The sequence below is a fragment of the Lissotriton helveticus genome, chromosome 4_1 (genome assembly GCF_964261635.1).
Source record: "Lissotriton helveticus chromosome 4_1, aLisHel1.1, whole genome shotgun sequence".
NCBI classification, from domain to species: domain Eukaryota; kingdom Metazoa; phylum Chordata; class Amphibia; order Caudata; family Salamandridae; genus Lissotriton; species Lissotriton helveticus.
The window spans coordinates 86,255,686-86,280,043 of record NC_136063.1 but is presented as its reverse complement, the minus strand read 5'-3'; the positions used below and the strand labels follow the sequence as shown (position 1 = coordinate 86,280,043).

General features: G+C 45.0%; 1 protein-coding gene across 1 annotated transcript in view; it reads right to left on the bottom strand.

Annotated features, from left to right (window-relative positions):
* Positions 1 to 4,156: 4,156 nt before the first annotated feature.
* The window catches only part of LOC144827026 (E3 ubiquitin-protein ligase TRIM39-like), a 115,284-nt gene continuing 95,082 nt past the window's right edge, over positions 4,157 to 24,358 (bottom strand). The window contains exons 3-6 of the mRNA XM_078685493.1: positions 15,360 to 15,590; positions 11,221 to 11,243; positions 7,167 to 7,216; positions 4,157 to 4,795 (exon numbers count right to left, since the gene is read on the bottom strand). Of these exons, the coding sequence (XP_078541619.1) occupies positions 4,272 to 4,795; positions 7,167 to 7,216; positions 11,221 to 11,243; positions 15,360 to 15,590 (828 nt within the window). The 3' untranslated portion in view covers positions 4,157 to 4,271. The remainder of the gene's footprint in view (positions 4,796 to 7,166; positions 7,217 to 11,220; positions 11,244 to 15,359; positions 15,591 to 24,358) is intronic.

The window sequence follows — 24,358 nt, the reverse complement described above, 5'->3', positions numbered from 1 at the left end:
AGTCACATTGCAGCGGACATGCAAACAACCTGGGCTCAGGTGACACTGGCATTCCATCAGCGTGGATTCAAAGTCCCTGACCTGGAGCTGCACTACTTACGTGCGCAGGCGGACTGTGCGCACTACCGGTTCCATCAGACACCTTACACGCCACACACAGCAGATAAATTAGATAATGAAGCCCAGCCCTTCAGCCTCAGGTGGGCCTACGATCATTCCAACACCTGGCGACCACTGACACCATTGTCTGTAAGGCCTGAGCAAGGGATGAGATGAAAGTAAAAGCTGGACTGGACATAATCTACACTCCACTTTCTTATCACCTAAGACTGAGTATGACACATGAGAAGGAAGTAGTCACACAGCTGTCGTGGAGGATGTATACAAGCATGGGTACTTTATTGGTTTTAAATCCATCACAGATACAGTGAACCTCGCAACTATATGCGTTTGCCTATATTCCCCTGGAATAGGGTGGTGTGTGTGCGCTTGTAAAGGGTTTGCTTGCATTGGTTCTGAATATCACCTGATTACACTGTTTATTGGGTGCACACATACTGGTCGGTGTTGCCTGTGCCTGGAGTGAGTGTTAAGTGTTCCTGAGTCAGCCGTGCCTGTGCTTTGAGAAATAATTTTTTATAACTGAGTGAGCATTGAATGTGATTGAGGCACCAATTCTTGTGCTTGGCGTAAGCAGTGCTTTGCTCAAAATCAGCGTGCCTGAAAGCCAGAGATGCTGTTACAGGAGGCAGTTATTCAAGTGTTTTGAATCAGCAGTATTGGTGTTTTCAATCGGCAGTGTCTGTTGCTTGGACTTTGCAGAATCTGTGGCAATCAGGATTATGTGCACTGGAATCAGAGGCTGGGAAGTGAGGGATGGCTGCTTGAAGTCAGCAGGGCCTCCACTTGGATTGAGGACGGCTTCTGATTGGAGTATGCATTATCTGTGATTCAGTGAGCAGTGCTTGTTCGTGGGGTATGAAGATATGCTTAGTGTTCAGTGGAGCATGCGCTTGGAGTCAGCGTTAGCTGCAATGGAGTCCACAGTGCATGTGCATTGAATCAGCAGTATTTCAGTTTTTTATAAGCAGTGCCTGTGACTGGAATCAGCAGTGCCTGTCATGAGTCGGCAGTTTCTGTACTTTGACTTAAACATGCTTGGAGTCAGCCGTGTCTGTGCTTAGAGTCAGGAGTGCCTGCGATAGGAGTCTGTAGTGGCTGTACCTGGAGCAAAGGTCAGCTGTAACTGAGCAGTGCCTGTTCATGGATTAAGCAGGGACTGTGTTTTCGTCAATAGTGATCGTGCCCCTGGGCTTGGAGTCAACATTATCTGTAGTGAGTCTGGAGTGGTTGTGTTTGGAGTCAGCAGTACCTGTGATCTGAATCAGTATTACCTGTAATTCAGTGAGCAGTGCCTGTGTCTTGAGTGCATTAAGTGCACTGGAGTCAAGAGTGCATGTATATGGAGTAAAGATAGTTTATTTATAATTTAGTGAGTAGTGCCTGTGCCTGGAATCCGCAGTGCCTGTTGGATCCCGTATTGCCTGTGTTTGGAGTCAATGTTAGATATAATGGAGTCAGCAGTACATGTGTTTTGAATCAGCAGTGCCTGTGTTTGAAGTCAGGAATGGAGAAGTGTGGCTCAATGGTTAGAGCGGCAGACCCTGATGCAGAGATCTAGCCCGGGACCAAGGTTCAATTCCCCGCCTCGGCGGGTCTTGGGCTAAAAAATTCCACGGACCTGATAATTCTCGCCTCGGTGCCTATTCCAATCATGGGTCCCACTCTGCAACTCTGGGCAATAGCTTGCTTAATCTCCACAACGGCCCCCACAACGCTAAGGATGCTTGGCCTCCACCTTGGGGGTGCCCAGGAGTGGACACCTCACAGGGAAAGCCTGGATGGGTTCTACAGCGGTATTCGTACAAGCGCCTTGAGACCCTTGCGGGTGAGTAGTGCGCTATACAAGTATCAATTTACATATTTACATTTACAATGTGTTGTATCCTGCCTATTGTATATTCCTATGTATGCCTTTACCCACTTCATGCCCTTCTAGTGGAATGCCTCTGCACTGTGATGCACTACGGAATGTTGGGTGCTGGTTGAAGATAAGCCACTGTTATGATGCGGTTGACCTGCTTGCTGGCTGCTCCTGGTGGGGCTTGTTCCAGGCTTCTTAACAACTTACAATAAATCTTCATGAAATACCTCAACCAGTCTGGAGTCAATTACTACAGAATGCCTGTAGTGCTCATGCTGGGAGACAGGAGCGCCTGTGACTGGAGTTACCAGTATCGAAAAAGAGGCTACCCCCTGTTCGCTAGGTCTGGGAGCAGGGGGAAAGAAATCCAAATGTACAATTGCAAAAGCAAACTCCCACGACCTTTATTTCTTTACCTTTGGCTGTCTACAGCTCAACAAACTGGGGCATTTGCCACAAATTATCTCACCACTTCAACTACTTTAATTCTTTTTTCATTCTTTATTTAGAAAAGATTGTTTGTAATTATATTTTTCAGAATTCATCCGTTTTATATACATATCAAAAAAATCACATTTGCACAGTTTCACAATCCACAAAAAATTAAAGACAAGACTTTACTTTTTATAAACTGGTCACAGTTTTGATTCTTGTCTACCCTTCCACTTGTTTGTACAGAAATAATTAAGTACAGAAATGAATACATACCATCCCCTACATTCATAACCCATTCAGTGTACTCTCACAATCATACTCCATACTCTCACTATCATACTAACTCCCAGACCAGCACCTCATACGCAGATGAACAAACTAAGGGATGGAAGCATCCACCCTCTTGTGCAGTGTTGGAATCTGGGATATCGCAAAATCATAGGCTATGTGTATGAAGTGCTGGTCTAGTGAGTACAACTGGAGTTACCAGTACCTGAGTCTGGAGAGAGATTATCTGTATTTGAGTGGGAAGTGCCTGTGGTTGAGGCCAGCAGTGCCTGTATCAGCAGTGCCAGTGGTTGAGGCCAGTAGTGCCTGCATCTGCAGTGCCTGTGGCTAAGGCCAGTAGTGCCTGCATCAGCAGTGATTGTGGTTGAAGCCAGTAGTGCCTGTATCAGCAGTGCCTGTGGTTGAAGCCAGTAGTGCCTGTATCAGCAGTGCTGTGGCTGAGGCCACTAGTGTCTGTATAAGCAGTGTCTATTTTGAATGAGCAGTGCCTGAGACTGGAGACAATAGTTCCTGTTTTGAATCGTGTTTCTTGCATCAGCAGTGCCTGGTTGGAATCAGCATTAGCAGTACTGTAGTCAGCTGTGCATGTGGAGTGACTGTGATTGGAGTCAGCAGTGCCTGTGCCTAATGAGTGACTGTGATTGGAGTCAGCAGTGCCATTTGCTTGGTGTTTGGGTTACCTGCAATTAAGTGAACAGTGTCTGTTTGGGAAGTAAGCTGCGACAGTGTTTAATCAGGAGAGCATGTGCTTGGAGTCAGTAGTGCCTAGTCACTGAATAGGTAGTGCCTGTGACAGCCGTCAGCAGTGCCTGTGTCTGGCATGAGTGCCTGTGATTGGAGAAGGCATAATGTGTGAGGAGTGCCTGTTTGTGGAGTAAGCAGTGACAGTGTTCTACATCAATAGTCCACGTGTTTAGAGTCAGCAGTGCCTGTTCTTGAAGTCTATGTTAGCTGTAATGGAGTCCGCAGTGCCTGTGCATTAAATCAGCAGTGCCTACTTTGAATCAGCAGTAAAAAAAAATTTAAATCAGCAGTGCCTGTCCCTGGAGTCAGGAGTGCCTGTGTCTGGAGCTATCATTATCGTGAATGAGACAGAAGTGCCTGTGAGTAGACCGAGAAGTGCCTGTGACTGGAACCGGTAGTGCCTATATTTGGAGTCTGTGTTATTTGAAATGGAGTCGTCAGTGTCGGTACCCAGCAGTGCCTGTGGTTGCAGTGCCTGTGGCTGCAGTGCCTACATTTGGAGTCAGTGCTGAATGTTAATTAATTGACAAATCAGGAGCAGACCGGGTTAAATCTGAGCTGGGAGATGGAATGTCACTGCCCCTCCCCCATCTGAGCTGGCACCCCTCCCCCACACAAGGCACAGTCCCTCCCCCACATGAGACTCAGACTGGGCGCCGCCCATAAGAACCACAAGCAGGGTCACCCCTCCCCCACGCAGGAGTCACAGGCCCTCTCCTCACAGGAGTCCAGCAAGGGGTGCCCCTCCCCCAGGGACCTCTAGGGGTGGGGAGGGGAGCATGAATGCAATGTCCAGGGGAAGGGGGTGGGGCGGCAGCTCCTACACCAGCCTCAGCTCTGTTTCTAACCAAATTCGGTAAAGCTCCCTGTCTTGGAGACTGAAGATCGGGAAGAGCCTGTGCGTGAAGGGGGCCCGGGGGTAAGTGTAGAGAAGCTCCATGGAGTCCGCATTGTACAGGGACACCAGCCCCCCCTCGTAGTCCAGATACACCCCCAGCTTCAGGAGCCTCTCACGAGGGGACAGAGGGGTCTCAGGGGAGGTGAGAGCCCAGCACTGACCATTCCCCCACCTCCTCTCCACAGCCCAGACTCCCCCCTCTTCTATCCTCTCCACAGCCTCTGCTGTGACCCCCACAATCCACCCTCCATCCTCCTGCAGCAGCTCCACCTCCCAGTAATGTCTGCCGGAGGTGAACCCCTCGCTCCCCAGCACACAGGGAATGGAGGTGAATCTCTTGGGGGTGTCCGGCAGGGTCTGTGCTGTGCGTGTCCATCTCACTCGTCTCCCCCCCTCGGACAGGTGGATTTGCGGATGCGCTGTGTCTGGATCCAGAGTCACCGTCACTGCAGAGAAGAGAATCAGAATTAGAAATTTAAGCTGCAGCACAGAGGACCAATCACAAAGAGCCACACTGCACTTTACACTGCACTAGACAGCACCTATGCGGGAGGAGCACACTGTACTATACAATACACTGCACTACACCACACGAACCTGGAAGGAGCATACTGTACTGTACAATACACTGCACTACACCACACCTACGGGAAGGTGTGCACTGTACTAAACACTGCACTAGACGGCACCTCTCTGGAGGAGCAGAGATGTGGGTTATACACAGTTCTGTTGTAAAAGGAGCAGCGCATTCACGAGGGTATGGAACACGAGGTGCGTGGAGCCAAGCCAAAACAGGAACCCGTCTGTACACTGCAGAGAGTGCCGTGCGCTTGAGAGCCCGCTGTACTAAACACTGCAGTAGGTGAGACTGCACTACACAGCTCACTGTACTACAGAGGACTCAGCAGACAGTACACGATCATAAATGGCAGAGTGCACTAGGCAGCTCACTGCACTGGGTGCCACACTGCTACCAGTACCATTGTGTGAGGCATCCTCTGCACTAGACAGAGCACTGCACCAGGAGGTAGACTGAATCCGCGGGGCCGGGACAGAGACTGAAGTAGTTGATTGCACTTTTCAATCCATGCACCGGGCCTCACATTGCACTGGACAGTACAAAGTGCTAGGGAGCACCCTGCACCAGATGACACACAGTAATAGACGGTATACTATATTAAAAAGCACACTGCATTAGACAGCTCACTGCACTAGTGGATACACTGTATTAGACAGAAATCTGCACTATGCACTGCACTGTACAAGGTGTCACAGTGTTGAAAGGAACGCAGCACTAGACATCACACTGCCCCTAGCAGGCACACTGTACAAGAAAGAACAACTAGCAAGAGCACTGTGTGTGTGTGAAACACTGTACAAGACAGTGCAGTGCACAAGACAGCATTAATAAGAACCTGCCATAGACGGCACACTGTACATGACAGTACAGTGAGCATGAGAGCACTAGCAAAAGAGTACACTGAATGGAACACCGCACTAGAGAGCGCACCGTGCAAGACAGTGCAGTGCACAAGACAGCTCACATTGCTATACATACCATAGTTTACTTGAGATACCAATAACCAGATACAGCCACAAGTTCAGGTACCATTTTCATCCTACCATTATTTTGGATGTTTTTAAATCGGAGAGGTAGGTGTGTATGTGTGTGCTTATAATATATATATATATATATATATAGCTTGCACCTGTGCATCTGTGTTCTGAGTGAGAGAAGCTTGCTCTTCTGTATGTGTATATCTGGCCTGTGTGTGAGACCTGTTCTGAGTGTAGGAAGCTTGTATGTCCGCGTATGCCACCTATTCACTTACAAGTTCTGACAAAGGGAAGCTTGCACTTCTGTGTGTGTTAACTCTTATGAGTAACAGAAGCTTGTACGTCTGCGTCTCGTGGACAAGTGCACAGTGAGGGAAGCTTGCACCACTTTTGAAAATGTAGGGACTGTTCTGAGTGTAGGAAGCTTCTATGTCTGCCTATGCCACCTATTCACCTACCCCTGCATGTCCTAGACAAGTTCTGACAAAGGGAAGTTTGCACTTCAGTGTGAGTTAACTATTATGAGTAACGGAAGATTGTACGTCTGCATCTCATGGACATGTGCAAAGTGAGAGAAGCTTGCACCACTTTTCCAAATGGAGGGCCTGTTCTGAGAGAAGGAAGCTTGCACTTCCATGTATGTATACCTGATCTGAGTGTGGAAAATGTGCACATCTTTCTGAATGTGTTAGACCAGTTGTGAACGACAGACACTTGCACTTCAGCATGTTCTAAACATGTTCAGAGTCAGGGAAGCTTGCACCTAGGTCAATAAACATTACAAACCACACAGTATCAGTATACATTAAACAGCACACTCCACGAAACGGCAAACACAGTACTAGAGTGTCCTAGATAGCACACTGCACCAGACTGCATACCGTGACATAGTGTAAAACACCCACTGTACTAGAAAGAACATCAGACATCACACTGCACTAAACACTGCACTAGAGATTACACTGCAAACTACAGCACACTGAGTAGAGAAGAACTGCTTTTGATTAGAAGTTCACACAATGCAGCCTCTCCCCGTGAGAGGACTGTACTGCAGCTTATACACGCTCACGGGTCAGACACACTTTAGTTTCAATGTGTCAATGATCGAACTCCCCCCTGAAGGGACCCCTCTGGATTGTTAGTCATTTTCATGGCTCCTGTTCTGGGCACGGGCAGAGGTTCTGGAATTAGAAGGGGTCTGTCGGGGGTGGGGGCGGGGGGGGGGGGGTGAATGGGACCTGTCAGTTCAAGTCCACTTACCTTTATATTTCTTGATCTTTTCTGGACCCTGAAATTTCACCTCCTCACACCTGAAGGGACACAAATCATCTCAGTGATTATATATAGTCACAGAGCACACAAAGACTATATTATCTGAATAGGAACAGCACAAACACCCCGGTATTAGAAATAAAATACTGACATCACAGAGGTGCCTACAGGACAGCACTTGGTGAGTCTTACTACACACTCACACAACACCCGCACCTCTAGGGGGCATCCGAAAGCGTCACACACTCTGTCTTCCACTCTGACCGCCCCTCTGCTCAGAACCTTGCAGGGATTCGCACCTGATAATACAAGCTTCGGGATCTCGGAGAAAACAGTGAAAAACTCCGCCACCGACACACACGACCACTCTATCTCCATCTCTGTTCTGTCTATCTGATTATCTGTGTCACTCTCTCTCCCTCTGTTACATCACTTTATGTTTCTCTTCCTCGCTGCCTCTATGAGTGTCTCTTCCTAACTCCCTCTCTTTCAGAGAGCTCCAGGGACCTCAAAGGTAACTGTGAACATTCTTTGTTACTGCAAATGCAAACACTCTCACACACTATATGACACACTCTCTCTCTCCTTCCCCTACTTTGTCTCTCTCTGTGACTCTAACAGCACAAAGATCATTGTGAACAATTGCTGTTACTACACTCACTCCCTCTAGCTCGGTCTCGACACCTGTATCCCTCGCTCTGCCCCTCGTTGCTTCACTGTTTAATTGAATAACTCTTGTCACCACACACAGATGCTCAAATACACACAAATACACACACTCTTTCTTCCTCACTCCCACTTTGTCTCTTTCTGCCACAGTTCTTGGGATCTCAAAGGCAGGTGTGAATAGTCACACACCCACACACACACTCTTTCATTTCCTCTTTCACTCTTTATGTATGGCTTCTGAGCTTTAACTCACTCTCACAATCGCCTGTCTCCTATGTCCGTCGGTCTCTCTCTTTCTGTGTCACTGTCTCTTCTTGCTTTCTCCCTCTCCCTCTTAGGTGTCCTGCACGTGAAAGTCTCACTAGTGCGGACTATAATTATCTGTGAAACCCTGCATTCTGTTGGTGAAAGCCTTCAACCTGGAATTTCTACATGTCCTGCATCTTGGAATCAATGACTCACCGGGACCCTGCACCTTAGACTCACTGAGGTTCTGCATCTCAGAATGTATCTGCCCTGCACCCTGGAGGCTATGAGGTGCTGCACCTTCTGGACCATGGAGTCTATAAATACCTGCCCCTTGGGAGGCTCTTAGGTCCCGCAAATCGCAGTCTCTGTGGTCCTGCACCCTGAGGTCCTGTACCTTGTATTCTCGAAGCTCCTGCACCTTGGAGTCTCCGAGGCCCTGCACCTTGGAGTCTCGGATGTTTTGTTGCTTGGGGTCCTTGTGGTCCTGCACCTTGGAGTCTGAGGTCCAGCACCTTGAGGACTTGCACCCTGAAGTCTTAGAGGTCATGTACCTTGGAGTATCTGAGGTCCTGCACCTTAGAGTCTCTGAGGTCCTGCACCTTAGAGTCTCTGAGGTCCTGCACCTTAGAGTCTCTGAGGTCCTGCACCTTAGAGTCTCTGAGGTCCTGCACCTTAGAGTCTCTGAGGTCCTGCACCTTAGAGTCTCTGAGGTCCTGCACCTTAGAGTCTCTGAGGTCCTGCACCTTGGAGTCCTTGAGGTCCTGCACCTTGGAGTCCTTGAGGTCCTGCACCTTGGAGTCTCTGAGGTCCTGCACCTTAGAGTCTCTGAGGTCCTGCACCTTTGAGTCTCTGAGGTCCTGCACCTTTGAGTCTCTGAGGTCCTGCACCTTTGAGTCTCCGAGGTCCTGCGCCTTGAGGTCTCTGAGGTCCTGCGCCTTGAGGTCTGAGGTCCTGCGCCTTGAGGTCTGAGGTCCTGCGCCTTGAGGTCTCTGAGGTCCTGCACCTTTGAGTCTCTGATGTCCTTCACCTTGGGCCCCGCTGCTAATTCTGTTTGTGGCATCTCATTTCAGTCTACACCCTTTGGTTTGTCTGCGTCTTGCTAGCTGCTTCGAACACCTCCCTAAGATGGGTCCTCGACTTTTCTTCTATCGCTTGTTGTTGTGAGCTGCTCCCAGGTGTCGTCCTGTAAACGATCAGAGGATTAGCCCCTCTGTTACAACCCAAACTGCTTTCAGATTATCCCAAACCACGTACACTATATATACACTCCAGGGCAGCTCCAAAAGTGAAATGGTGCCACAAGCAAGCAGGGGCTCTTCTCTCCAATTCCTGCCCGTGTCTCTTTCACTCTCCTCTTCTTCCACCTCCTCTGCATTTCTCCTCCCTTCCTGGTCAATCGCATTGGTTTCTTCTTCCACCTCTCTTTGTTCTTCACCTTCTCTCTATTTCTCAATATTTTAGTCTCCATCTCTCTCTCCCCATCTTGGTTGTCTTAAGTGAGGGTTCTGGACACTTTTAAAGGTTTGAGGATTGACTTGATGCTGACCCGAGGATGCTGTAGACTGAAGGGAAGTCCCTGAGGGACAAAACAGGTTTCTTTCCACCTAAAGCAGATTTGAGGAACAGGGTTGAGCTAATGAGGACTGGAGGAGCCCTTTGCAGACTGGAGCGATATTACTATAAAATCAGTAAAAATAAAAGTATTCCGATGAATTAATATCCAGATTAATGGAAGTAAATCTAACAAGTGGAACGGAAAAGAAAGCATAAAGTGTACTTTTTTATAGAATGACCAGTGGATTTATTTATACCTGGATTTTGGACAATACATGACATTGTGACTCAGACACAGGTCCAAGCCCCTTTCTGTGCTCAGTGTTCTAGTGCACGCAGGACGTCTTAATTCAACTGCGACTTTCACTCGCCCAGGGCAACATCTTTGAGTGCCATTCCCTCATGCGCATCTTTAAGACACTGAATGATATCGACATAATCCATGTCTATTTTACGTTGTGTCTTTTATTTTCAAAAACTGCTGCACTCCAACCACTTCTCGTTTTCATAAAGGTTTTTCTTTTGAAGCCCTCAACGGGGCTGAAACCGATGCATTGATGTGCGTTACACGTTAGGTGCACATATCACCATAAGAGTAGAGGTTTGCTTCAAAATGTAATAACTGCTCTAAAGCTTTTCCCTTGGGAAAGCCCTAGTGTTAATCACAAGTGGGTGAAAAGTGTTTTGACGTAGCCTTCTTAACATAAAGCATCTGTGCGGAATGCACCATTATGTATAAACTCTGAATGTGGAATATTTAGCCTGAATAACAAATGTATTATAAAATTGTAACTCAGCAACCACACACTTTGCCTCAGTTTGAACAACTGTAGTACGCGTCTCTCTACTATACCTGTCATTTTCTCAGAATTAGTGCTTTCATATAGTTGCTAATTGCTCAGTAAAAGTTTGCCAATTGTGCCCACTCATTTCTATTGGTAATTTAACCATGGATACTGGGGCATTTGCAGTCAGATAGGCACAAGGGATACGTTATATATGCTCCTTAAACTAGGGCATAAAACTAGGGATGGAGCCATCTACGGCCCTACCCAGGCTCCTTACTAAAGCATGAGACAGGGTTAGGAGAGGATGTGGGTTTTAGACATTTCCAATGATGTTTCAAAGCACTAGAGGGACATTTGAGGATTGGCAGTGGCAAAGGAAAGTACTGACGGAGGTTCTGAGTTCTCAGTGATTGTGGAAAACGTGAGGTAGTTTCTGTGGACAAAGGGGCTATTTGTGGACACAAAGCAGTTTTTCTGGAATGAGGGAATATTTTCATAAGACTAGGAGTTTGTGGAGTCTTAAAGTATTTTTTGAAAACTCAATTAATGTTTCTTAGAATGAAAATGAGTTTTTTAAAGTCTGTGGATGCTTTGAGATCAAGCCAGGGGCCCTCAACACTGTAAGGGAGGAGAGTAGTTATGAGGCGATCTACAAATAATAATTGTCTGAGGTGGTATCGCTCTGGCGGCAGAGTGGGTTTGTGTGAGCTCAGCACTGACATTTCCACACTGCAGCCAGACCCACTCCTTACACACCGAGAGGAGGAATACACCAGCCTTACCTGTCCAGGGTGCTTCTGACATCCTGCAAAACAGAAGAACAAAAAGAAGGACATCAGTTTCCACAACCAAAATTAAATTCTCGCAGACGTTTAGGTATTGGTTGAGCAATTCAGGTTAATGCAAGGACCTCATCTAAGGAGACACAAGGGTGCCGACCTCACACCTCAACACAGACAGTTTGTGATATTCTGAATAGGGTCACATGACACAGCACAGCTTGTGATATCCAAAATGGGCCCTCAAGACAGCAGAACTTTTAAATTCAGAGTGAGGGCAGATGGAGTACAGACTGATATATTCTGAATGTGTCATGTATTATAGCCTCTCGTTCCTGGGATCAGGCGACACACCTGCTAAAACTCCTGCATCACTAGAAATAATTGTTGATATACCAGAGAAGCAACTAGTGTCCATTCTCAAAGTATACCACGCCAAAATACTTCTAACGCTCTTATAAGGATTTAAAAGTACACCTGTAAATAAACAAGAATTTCGGATAAAGCAGAGGATAAGACCCGTAAATCTCTAGAAAACCTCTATCCATTCAAGCTGCAAAACTAGTACTGGGTATAACCCGTACTCAGGTAAATGCACTTCTGTCTGCTATGCCAGGGTGTTTTTGTTGGAAACAGGAGAGTCTTAATACTCTGTTGAGAATTGGTGACACTTGGACTGAAAGCCTCAGTTATTAAATTACCTTCTGTGTAAGAAATTGGACTTTGATCTGACATAATTGAGGTTAGGAAAACTTTAGGGGAGGGCTTGAAATAATCTCGCAAAGTACTCTGGTGGGCATGTCTTTGACTTTTCTAACAGTCTTGATCCCAACGATTCAATTGAAACTAATTGCAGAAAGTTTAATGAAGAGATTTCAGCGACCTTGGATAAAATAGTCCCCTTATTAAGGTAAAACCCTGTAGCCATCTATCTGCCCCATGGTATAATGAGTCATTGAAAGCAACAAAACTAGAATGCAGACAAGTAGAAAGTAATTATCGTTGGTCTTACATGTAAGTAGACAAACAACATTGAATAAGTATTAAAAAAAGGAGATACGCACAGCAAAAGCTGGCTTTTACACGATTCTATTTTAGCTGCCGCTAATAGTACAAAGAAGGCCTTTGAGATCTTCCGGGGCTCATCTAATCCGAAGTGCTTAAAACATAATATTATTCCTACGCAGCAGCCGTGTGATGATCTTGTGTCTTCTTTGAAAAGAAGGTCAGCAGGATCTCAGAGGACATTGGTAATTCTTCTGAGGTGGAAGCTGCACCTTCCAGTGATAGCACCACCATGACTCTTGCTTCTTTGTCTAATGGAGATGGTTTAGAAATGTCGTGGCTTGGGAGTGGTGAGAGCACCCACTGGAGGATTAAATTCTCTAAGCCAATTACAGAGGAAATCTTGTTAACAATCGTTTTGTCCACAGCGTCTGAAATCCCCATTAGACTCTTCCGACTAAAAAGCTTTAAAAATGGATGGATGGATGAGTTGGTGCCTCCACTAACATTACTATAGCCTTATAGCCCGCGGTAGCGGGCTATACTGGCTATTAAAGGCCCTCTGAATCACTAAAGGCCCGAGCCGAAGGACTTTAACAAGACAGCGGGACTTTAATTGCCGGTATAGCCCTGCTACGAAGGGCTATTAGGCTATTAGAACATTCTGCCACTAGAGGGCAGAATGTTCTAACAAATTAAACAAAGGGTTCTCGAAGCTCGAGAGGATATAAATCCCCTAGAGCTTCGAGAAGCCTTTGTAAGACATTGGAATGTTGCTCTGCGGCCCTTTACCGGCCCGGAGAAGCAGGGAGCACTCCATTGTCTACAATGGAGCTCCCAACATTCCAATCTGTAATCAATCACTAAAAGACTAGTACCTCCCAGCTGGAAGAAGGCTGTGGTTCTGCCTCTGCCACAGAAGTCATCACCAAACCCAGCTGTTTTGAGTAATTATAGGCCAATTTCTGTCCTTCCTTTCCTGGTTAAAATTCTGTAGCGTCATGTTAGTAAGGTCTTATCTTCCTTCTTTGAGTCTTACTTTTTGCCTGAGGAGGAACAATTCGGCTTTAGACCGGGCCATGATACAGAGACTGTACTGTATGAGATCCATATGGGAGCAAATAGTGGTCAGTGTACAGTTCTTGTCCTGATGGATTTGTCGCCGCTTTCGATACGGTCAACCACCACACCCTGTTGACAAGGCTGGCGGACTTGGGTGTTGGTGGGACACTATGGAAGTGGATAAAATCCTATTTGCAAGATCGCTGTCAGGTAGTGGCGCTCCCCCCTTATCAATCACTTTTTAGACATATTAAACAGGGGGGGGCCCCAAGGCTTAGCACTGAGCCTGGTGCTGTTTAACGTTTATATGCAGCTTCTAAGTTCTCTGATAAAGACGCCCAACAGTTTTGTGGTTAATTATGCAGACGATACGCAGCTGATTCAGTCTTTTAATAATAATATCAGACAGATGCTGTAAAATCTTTCCAGGCCTGTCTAGTGGATGTTGTACATGGGATGAATGCAAACTCCCTCAAACTAAACGGGAATAAAACAGAATTGTTATGCTGCCCGGTGAACAAGATTTCGATGCCACTACCCATGATTATCTGGCCACTCCCTACAGAGACTGAGTTATGCTTCTGAGAAGCAGTACACAATCCTGGAGACACTTTTAATGATCGTCTTTCCTTGGAAAAGTATGTGAACAAAGTGGCTGGAGTTTGTTTTGATCTGCTTCAAGGACTATAAAAACTGTTCCCCGTCCTACCTGATCAGGCTAAAGCAATAATTGTGTGGTGTCATATTCAGTAGATTAGACGGCTGTAATGCTCTCCTATCAGGAGCCCCCTGACTACTCGATCAAGAGACTACAGAGTTCAGGTGGCGGCAGCAAACCTTGTATTAATCGACACAGGGATCCGCTGCTTCCAAGGCTCTAAGGGAACTTTATTGGCTCCCTGTGGAGCAGAGGGTTTTCTTCGAGGCGATGTGTATTGTGTTTCAGGCCCTTACAATAAGAGCCCTACACCGCTGCAGCGTGGGCTGAAAACACATGCTCCGGGGAGGGCGCTACGGTCTGCAACCGCTAATCGTATAAAGGAACACGAGTTCTGGAGGTTCAACAAGGGGGTCGTGCCTTCCCAGTGAAGGCCGTCTAGAGTTGGAATAGGATACCGTCTGAATTGAGGCCTCAACAGATTTGTGGAAATTCAGGAAAGCCTTGAAGACCTGGCTGCTTCCTAAATAATGGATGTCTGTAACACTGCACTGTCTTGGTTTTTTTTTCTCCCCGTGTATACAATTGCTGCTACAGTCCAGGATATAAGTCTGGTCACAGTGCGCTCTATAAATAAATCAATTTAAGACCTCGAGCACCGGAGCTTGATTACAGTTTGGATATACGCGCAGAACCTGAATAAAAAGCATGAAACCAAAGTATGCAGCCATATTTCACAATGTGACCGTTCTACGAGAACCTTCTTTCTTCATCTACGCACACAAGGTTTGTGGTTAAATGTAAATAAGGGGAGGTGCGACGGTGCTAGCGGGACTGACCGAAACTGCACACACTGTAGTAATTATATGTAGAGTCTCAACCAGTCAATGAACGTAACCAGTGCTCACTCTATTTATTTAAAAATTCCATTGATAATAGCATTATTAGTCATTTATCAAATGTGTTATCATGATATTTTAGAATAAGAATAAAATGTAAATCTAATTATATTTTACACTATTTTAAGGATGTTCATTGTTGACCTCCATAGGAGATTTTTAGCAAAAATCCATAACCACATTCTGAATGAGGTCACGCGACACAGCGCAGCGTGATATTCTGAATGGGATCGTTTGACGTAGTGCAGCTGTTCTTTATACCTTGTTGGGCCGTCAGTATACAAGTAGGTCCCTCTGTACTGAATCAGTCTGTACATTGCGTTGGGCTGTCAGTGCAGAAGGATTTGCAGTTAGTTTAACTTGTCTGTATATTTTGTTGGGTTGTCAGAACACAGGAGGTCAGTGTGAATTAACCCTGTCTGTTGATCATACATGTGCTCCATTAACATTCAACGCCTCACACACCATATGAATGCAGCTCTTCTGTATTGTCTTGTTTTCATCAAGCGGTTTCTCACCTTCAGGAGATCCAACGCTGGCTCCTTGCATTTCTTCTCTAGATCTGTTATCAGAGCATTTAGAGAGGCGATTTGATTGGACAGTTTGGAGATATTTGCATTTTCTACCCCGGTAATCCTCTTCTCCATCTCCTCCAGTCTCTGGTTCAGCGTCCGCTCTTTCTCTCTCAGGAGCTGGTGCAGCTGCTCGATCTCAGACGCAATTTTCTGCTTCTCGGCTCTCACCTTGTTCTGTCAGCATCAAAGAAATGATGATTAGATTCTGGGAAGATTGCAATGAGCACCGCCATATGTAGTGTGCAGGCTGGGGGGGTGGGGGGGGGGGGGGGGGGTCACAAGGCGTTCTGAGAGAAACCAACAAAACTAGGACTGGTGCTATATTTAGGGGCGCAGGCGGTGCTGAGCTAAAGCTAAGCAAGAAAACTGTGTTTTCTGCAGCTGCGCACTCTTGCTTCCTTCCCTTCTACTGTCTTAGTTCTCTGCTCCCAACAACACAGCCCCTCACTGGGCTCTGCACTACCCACCCACCTTCCCCACTGAGCAGTGAATGGTCCACCAGCCCCCTACTGAGCTGTAGAATACCCAAGCACACAGACCCCCCACTAAGGTGTGTACTGCCGACCCACTTATCCCTCCACTGAGCTGGATGTTACCCATGGGCGCAGCCTTCCCCTGATGTGTGCACTGCACACCTACATTCCCAAAGTGCAGTACATGACCCACCCATACAGACCCTCTCTAGGGTGTGCATTGCCCACACGGCACCCGCTGCATAGAGTTGCTCATTGCCCACACACAACTCCCTGCTTAGCTCTGTACTATTCACCTACAACACCTCCCCCACTGAGCTATGTGATGGTCACCCCTACAGCTCCCACCAGCTTTGCACCGCTCAAGCCCTCAGTTCCTCAGTCAATCTGCCCACGGAGGTGTGCACTGCTCACCCACACAGACCAGGTCTGAGCTGCGCAGTGCGCACTGTCCATCCACAAAGCACCCGAACCTCCCTCTCACCGAGTACACTGGGACTGATTGATCATATCTGTGATTGAGCGAAGAAACTACATAAAATGAATGACTGTTTTACGTTTGATGGATGGAGCATCTAGTCTTGGTTGAAACGCACATTTTGGGGAGGGGGAGGTGCTGGAGATAGTTCTGGCGGTCCTCCTGCCTTAAGTATTTCTAGGCAGGTGGACGGCCTCGTCCTTTTATTACCTTACATCCTCAACAAAACCTGCGCTGTCACTAAGATATCCAATCACCTTTGCTCGTGCAATCATTCAACCCCATCAAAAAACTGGTGCTGTACAAATATTTGTGCAAGTGCGCCTCGCTCATGCTCAGTTAGATCCTAAGGTTCTTAAAGACTTAACCGAATCATTGACTGTCCAAGGAGATATGTATTTTCAACAACAGCCTCTAATCCTTCGTACCAAGGAACTTCAGGAAGAGGTTTTGGAATGGTAACGACACTGGAACCGCCTGTCATAGAGGACCTACAGCCACTCTCCTGTTAGTACTGAGATCCTCCTGGTGGCCAAACGCAAATAAGGATGTCGTGCAGTATTTTCTGGCTCGATGAACTTTTCACTCAAGGAAAATGAATGCATTGCAAACCATTTATATCTAAGCCTGTACCTCCTGGACCACGGCATGAGGTGCCACCTGCTTTTATCCTTACATCACCACAAACAGGAGGATATCTATTTATTATGGTCATCGTTGAGTCCTCATTCTTCTCCTCATAAAACCATACTATCCGCTTCCACCGCGGCTAAACACTTTCTAACAGATTTGGATTGATTACATGGGCTCAGGAGAAAGACAATGGTTTGTTAAAATCTGCCTGAAAATGGTGAAACTGCTCAGAACTAGTCTCAGAACTAAGCTAAATGAATGCACAATGCCTCTGCAATTTGGAAAAATTCCTGTGACGAGCTTTCTTGACAAGAAGCTGAGAAAACACACAAGCAATGACTGGGAGATTCATTAGAACACCATAGTTAGAGTACCTACTGCCAAATCCCCAGACACAAATGTATGACGTTACAACACATACATTTACAATGCATACCTTTACAAAACAGTTTTTACATCGCAACATCCTTTACAACGCATTCTTTTACAACACATTCCATTACATCGCATTATACATTTACAACACATACCATTACAATGAACACCATTACATTGCATTTAAGGTAAGTGTTGGATAGTATAGGGGTAATAATTACTCTTCTAACTCCAGTGAGTGCTACAGTAGGGTAAGTGTTGGATAGTGTAGGGGTCAAAATTACTATTCTAACTCCAGTGAGTGCAACAGTAGGGTAAGTGTAGGATAGTGTAAGGGTACTATGTGTTGTAATGGTATGCATTTTAATGACTTGCGACATAATGCGTGCATTGTAGTGACATGCATTGTAATGACATGCGTTGTAGTGACATGCAATGTAATGGCTGCGTTGTAATGACATGCAATGTAAAGGTAGTGCGATGTAAAGGTTGTTATCCAACAGGCACATCTCAGCATCTTAGAAACATAGACAGAGCACAGCACAATATTAGTAGACAGCCGATTGGTCCCAACCAGCAAAATTATTTTAATACAAAATTCATGGAGCAAATTCTGTTAAGCAAGCGATCTTCAAGATAGTTGTTCTGTAGTTACAACATTGATTCAGCTACAGCCGACACGTGTTTCGTCGCCATTCGCAACTTTTTCAAGGCTGTTAACAAGATCATATAGAATATTACTTTGTTGTTATTTTTCAATCTGGAGAGATATGACGAATTTATCTTAAAATACTCAATTTTGAATATCCCTAATGTGCTTAATCAAAAATGTCCCACTCCCTTTTGCATTAGTGTTCATGCAACAAAAGGAAAAAAGAAGAGACCAAGACTAGGAGTCTCCTAAAATTTATTGTAAGACTCCTCTCAGTATAAGAAATGAAGTCATCATGGATAGTGTGCGACAACAAAAAAAAAAAAGGTGAAATAGAAAAAGAAGGGAAGCAATCAAAATACCCAAAAGAAAACACCCATGATGGCGATTTGTGTATACACAGGGTTAAGAATAAATATAAATACCTTCTATAGAATGTATGGTCAAGATTCAAAAATCGCATCAGAATTGATGGATCAAAGCACACGAGGTCTGGATAAAGTAATCCGGGACAATAAAATGTATTTCAAATAAAGCCTGGTAATGTAAATCACGTCTGCACATCGGTTTTACTTTAAAAGTATAAAAAGATAATAAAATCGAAGAATTAGAACTAGAAGCTGATGTTGGCCAGAACACGTAAAAAAGTTTATTTTAAAAGTAATAATGAACACTTCTAAATGGTAGGATAAAACAACTTTAACCCATATGCACAAGTTTTTTTTAAATCATCCAAATAGCCATCAACATATTAAAATCTATTCTGAAACACGCCTGATACTCTAACTGGTCATAGGCTGAAAATCACAGCACCCAACTTTTTACTGTCTAAATTCAAAGTAATCATTGATACTAGTCATCAACAGTGAGCATTAGAATCATCACCAGAACTCTCTTTTATGCACTTACTTCGTATTCAAAATTCAGTGCTGTATCGATGTCTGTTCATGGACATTTTCTGTCAGAATAGCCTCTAAAATCAATTCTCTAAACGTGTAATGCCAAATAAGACGCTGTTAAGAAACGAAAAACATACTGTCACGGGAGCCAAAACCAGAGATTATTATCCCGTACCCTCCAAGGCTTTGGGTTCAATCCATACCGCCATTTATCCAATTTTGGAAAAACATTATTGAGCTCACCTCTCTCGAGCATAATTAGTTGTAAACGGCATCCATCCAGTTAATTAAGAAGTCTAACGCAGGGCACCAATATCATCAAAAACCAGTTTGTCAGCAATGTCCTGACTGTAATAAAAGCAAACAAGAAGCGGCTAGAAGGTTACGCTGCTGCTTACTGCTATACCAAGTTTCTAGTTATCAGGGCACAAGTCCTAAAAAAAGAAGTGGGGGGACTCTCCAAGGTAGGCGTGGTCACAGGAAGTGACATCACGACAGGAAGTGACATCACAACAGGAAGTGACATCACAACAGGAAGTCTCAATGATATAGGTTAGGAGGGGCACAGCGGTTTGGGGTGCTAGGATTTCAAAAAGATGAAGATAAAGGTAGTATAAGTTCGCGTGCACTCGTGGGTCGTGTTTCCGTCAAAGCACGTGGTTAATAGTAAGAAGTGTAAGCATCGTGATGCAAATACATCCCCAATGGAGGCACAACGGTAAAGTTCAAACAATGATTCAAAAAAGAGTTGATGTCGGTTTGAAGAAGTTTATTCTTGATTCATGAAATTCAATCCATAGATATTGTGTTCATATCATGTCTTGATTTAGAAACGAATTGAACTAAGAGGGGAACGCCTCCGATGCATTTCGGGCTGGTGGCCCTTTATCAAGGAGCGCTGAAAGGGAGACAAAGGATGCCGTGAGGGCAGAGGTCTGACTTAAAGGTTGACCGTTAAATATTATCAGTGCCGATCAATAGTGTGGGCGGAATAAAATGAGGGATGGTGAGAGGAGTGAATGGGTCGGGTAGCGTCAGCGCGTGACGAGGGTAAAGGTAGGTGAAGGAGTAAGGTTACGATGCTACCGGCACAAGCGGTGCGGTAGAACACTTACTTCGTTACAACGGTGAAAAGCCTCGCATAGTTCGTGTAAGTCCGGGCGGGACGCCTAAACTGTATGAGAACGCGGGGAAGTTAAAAAGGGGGCGGATGAAACTGAAAATAAAAGAAGGACTAACAGAAAAGGGTGCGGGAAGTCAGGATCTAACGTGGAGGCCATCTTGGAAGGGTGTGAGAGAGCAGGCAAGAACAATGCATTGCAGATAAAATACAGTACAGTACATGATGTAACGCGAAAATAATTAAAGATAACAACTGAATTCAATGCGGTCATTGAGACCGTGTGGCTTAAGTGTATGGAGACGATATATCCATTCCAATTCTCTTTGAAGGAGGAATTTGCGTGTATCAATGCCTTCTTTTTTCGAAACAGTTTCTAGAACAATGAATTGGAGTTGGGCAATTCAATGTCTAGCTTCAGCAAAGTGGGTAGCTACGTTGGACTTCTCATATTTCAAACGGATGTTTGACTTGTGCTCATTTAAGCGCGTTTTGATTTTTCGTTCGGTCTTACCGACGTATAGTTTGCCACATGGGCATTTCAGTGAGTAAATGAGATTCGAGGTGTCACATGTGGCATTGACTTGAAGATTGATGGGATAGCCTTTCATTGGATGTCTAATGATGTTTCCTTTTATGATGGAGTTACAATGATTGCAGTTCAAAGATGGTTGTGTGCCCTTATGTGGAACAGGTTTAGGAGTGGGTTTGGAGAGAATTTCTTGGATGTTTTTACTCCTAGAGTATGCGAATAAGGGCAGTTGATGAAAAATGTCCCGAAAATCTGGGTCCATTTGAAGGATAGGCCAGTGTTTGAGAATTATTTTTTTGTAGATGGTACTTGATGTCGAAAATTTGGAGACCAGGACCATCCGTTGGTCTCCTGGTTTGGGCTTTTTGGTTAGGGTTTCTTGTCTTGAAATTTTCGCCAGACTGGTTTGTGCCCCGATGAGGGTAGTTTCAGGATATCCACGGTTTAAGAAACGTGTATGAGTTTCTTTGATGCGTAGGTTGGCAATTTGTTGATCTGAGACTATGCGTTTGACGCGTAGCATCTGTGAATACGGTAGGTGTTTTTTAAGGGATCCCTGATGAAAGCTTGAAAAATGGAGAGTGTTGTTGGGATCAGTTGGTTTCCTGTATAGGTCTGTGCTGAAGCCATCGGGTGTGATGATCACATTAACATCGAGGAATGATATTGCTGTATCGCTAGTTTGCCATGATAGTTGAATGTGTTCATCTTTTTTGTTGAGATCCGCTAGGGCATCGTTCAGTGATTGTTGGGTATTGTTCCAAACGAAAAAGAGGTCATCGATGTATCGAACGTACATTGTTATGTTGTCTTTAAATTTCGGGTTAGCATAGATGTGTTGTTTTTCAAAGTTCTCCATGTAGGTATTAGCGTATGTGGGAGCTGCGCAGTTTCCCATCGCCATTCCGGATAACTGTAAGTACCAATGGTTGTCATTCTGAAAGTAGCTGTGGTACAGGGTGAATGCCATTAATTGTTAATGTGATCATCACACCCGATGGCTTCAGCACAGACCTATACAGGAAACCAACTGATCGCAACAACACTCTCCATTTTTCAAGCTTTCATCAGGGATCCCTTAAAAAACACCTACCGTATTCACAGATGCTACGCGTCAAACGCATAGTCTCAGATCAACAAATTGCCAACCTACGCATCAAAGAAACTCATACACGTTTCTTAAACCGTGGATATCCTGAAACTACCCTCATCGAGGCACAAACCAGAGTGGCGAAAATTTCAAGACAAGAAACCCTAACCAAAAAGCCCAAACCAGGAGACCAACGGATGGTCCTGGTCTCCAAATTTTCGACATCAAGTACCATGTACAAAAAAATAATTCTCAAACACTGGCCTATCCTTCAAATGGACCCAGATTTTCGGGACATTTTTCATCAACTGCCCTTATTCGCATACTCTAGGAGTAAAAACATCCAGGAAATTCTCTCCAAACCCACTCCTAAACCTGTTCCACATAAGGGCACACAACCATGTTTGAACTGCAATCATTGTAACTCCATCATAAAAGGAAACATCATTAGACATCCAATGAAAGGCTATCCCATCAATCTTCAAGTCAATGCCACATGTGACACCTCTAATCTCATTTACGCACTGAAATGCCCATGTGGCAAACTATACGTCGGTAAGACCGAACGAAAAATCCAAACGCGCTTAAATGAGCACAAGTCAAACATCCGTTTGAAATATGAGAAGTCCAACGTAGCTACCCACTTTGCTGAAGCTAGACATTCAATTGCCCAACTCCAATTCATTGTTCTAGAAACTGTTTCGAAAAAAGAAGACATTGATACACGCAAATTCCTCCTTCAAAGAGAATTGGAATGGATATATCGTCTCCATACACTTAAGCCACACGGTCTCAATGACCGCATTGAATTCAGTTGTTATCTTTAATTATTTTCGCGTTACATCATGTACTGTACTGTATTTTATCTGTCTCACATCCTTCCAAGATGGCCTCCACGTTAGATCCTGACTTCCCGCACCCTTTTCTGTTAGTCCTTCTTTTATTTTCAGTTTCATCCGCCCCCTTTTTAAACTTCCCCGCGTTCTCATACAGTTTAGGCGTCCCGCCCGGACTTACACGAACTATGCGAGGCTTTTCACCGTTGTAACGAAGTAAGTGTTCTACCGCACCGCTTGTGCCGGTAGCATCGTAACCTTACTCCTTCACCTACCTTTACCCTCGTCACGCGCTGACGCTACCCGACCCATTCACTCCTCTCACCATCCCTCATTTTATTCCGCCCACACTATTGATCGGCACTGATAATATTTAACGGTCAACCTTTAAGTCAGACCTCTGCCCTCACGGCATCCTTTGTCTCCCTTTCAGCGCTCCTTGATAAAGGGCCACCAGCCCGAAATGCATCGGAGGCGTTCCCCTCTTAGTTCAATTCGTTTCTAAATCAAGACATGATATGAACACAATATCTATGGATTGAATTTCATGAATCAAGAATAAACTTCTTCAAACCGACATCAACTCTTTTTTGAATCATTGTTTGAACTTTACCGTTGTGCCTCCATTGGGGATGTATTTGCATCACGATGCTTACACTTCTTACTATCACGACAGGAAGTGACATCACAACAGGAAGTGACATCACATGTAAGGCAGATTTGAAACATCATTGAGAAAGCAGTGTGCACCAACTTTTTACTTTCAATCAGCCCGGGACAATTTCGCCCACTTCTTTGAAATGCAATAGGTCTCAGATTTGCAAGAGTTTAAGCTATTGGCATTGTAAATGACAATGTCTTTTATTTCTCTGTTTTGATAATTAACACAAATAAAATGCATTGTCATTTAAATAAAAAATGGAAAAATGGCAAAATGGTGCAACCAGTTGTGTCACTCGGCTGGTTTGTACATGCATTATAATGCGCATACCAGTGGAATGACGCAGGTGCTATTTTGTTTGTCTTTTCTTTATCAATTGAAGATTGCGGATACCACTTGAACCTAGAAATAAAGAAATGAATATTGCTTTCCCTGAAAGTACACATAGTGTACATATAGTGTGCCTAGCCAATAGGTCTCACCTTTGGGACCTTATAAGTGTTTAGCCATGCAACAGTTAATGTTGTTGCAGTAAGGATATTGTTCTGCATAACTAAACACTTATAAAGACCCAAAAGCGAGGCCTATTGGCTATGCCAATGCTTGTTATGCTTGTTATGGATGGGGTAAATATGGCACCTCTCCAGCTGTGTTGGTTTGTATTGAAAGTTGGTTTCAGCAGTAATGAGACGCAGCCAGTTCTTGGATAGCAGAAGAGGTGCTTCCAGACAGGAGCATGCTCCAGCAAGCATAGTCTCCTGATCCCTATGGAGTCTTGCGTAAGATCAGGCAAAGGGGAAACAGTGTTGCCATCTTGGTAGAATACAAGGACTGCCAGGTCCATCTAGTTGGCCAATATTCATGTTGGCAGTAACAGCTAAAAGTCGACTAAGTTGCCGGCTCTTACTTGGCTTGCATGCTGCAGCTAAATAGATATAGATGTCATTTAAGGACGGCCATTCTCACATTACCTCTTAACTATGTACTCTATCTGTAGTTGAATCGATCTGTGCTCTCGTATAATACATACAGATATTGGCATTGGTCCTGCTAGGTGTCAGCAGGTTGCACTGAGCAGCAGTGCTAACTATGTTCAAAAACCCAACTTCCTCCTCCCCACCCCACTCCTCAAACACAACCCCTTGTGTTCAACCTAACCACTGCCACTTTGCATTCCTTTCACTAGATGGGTA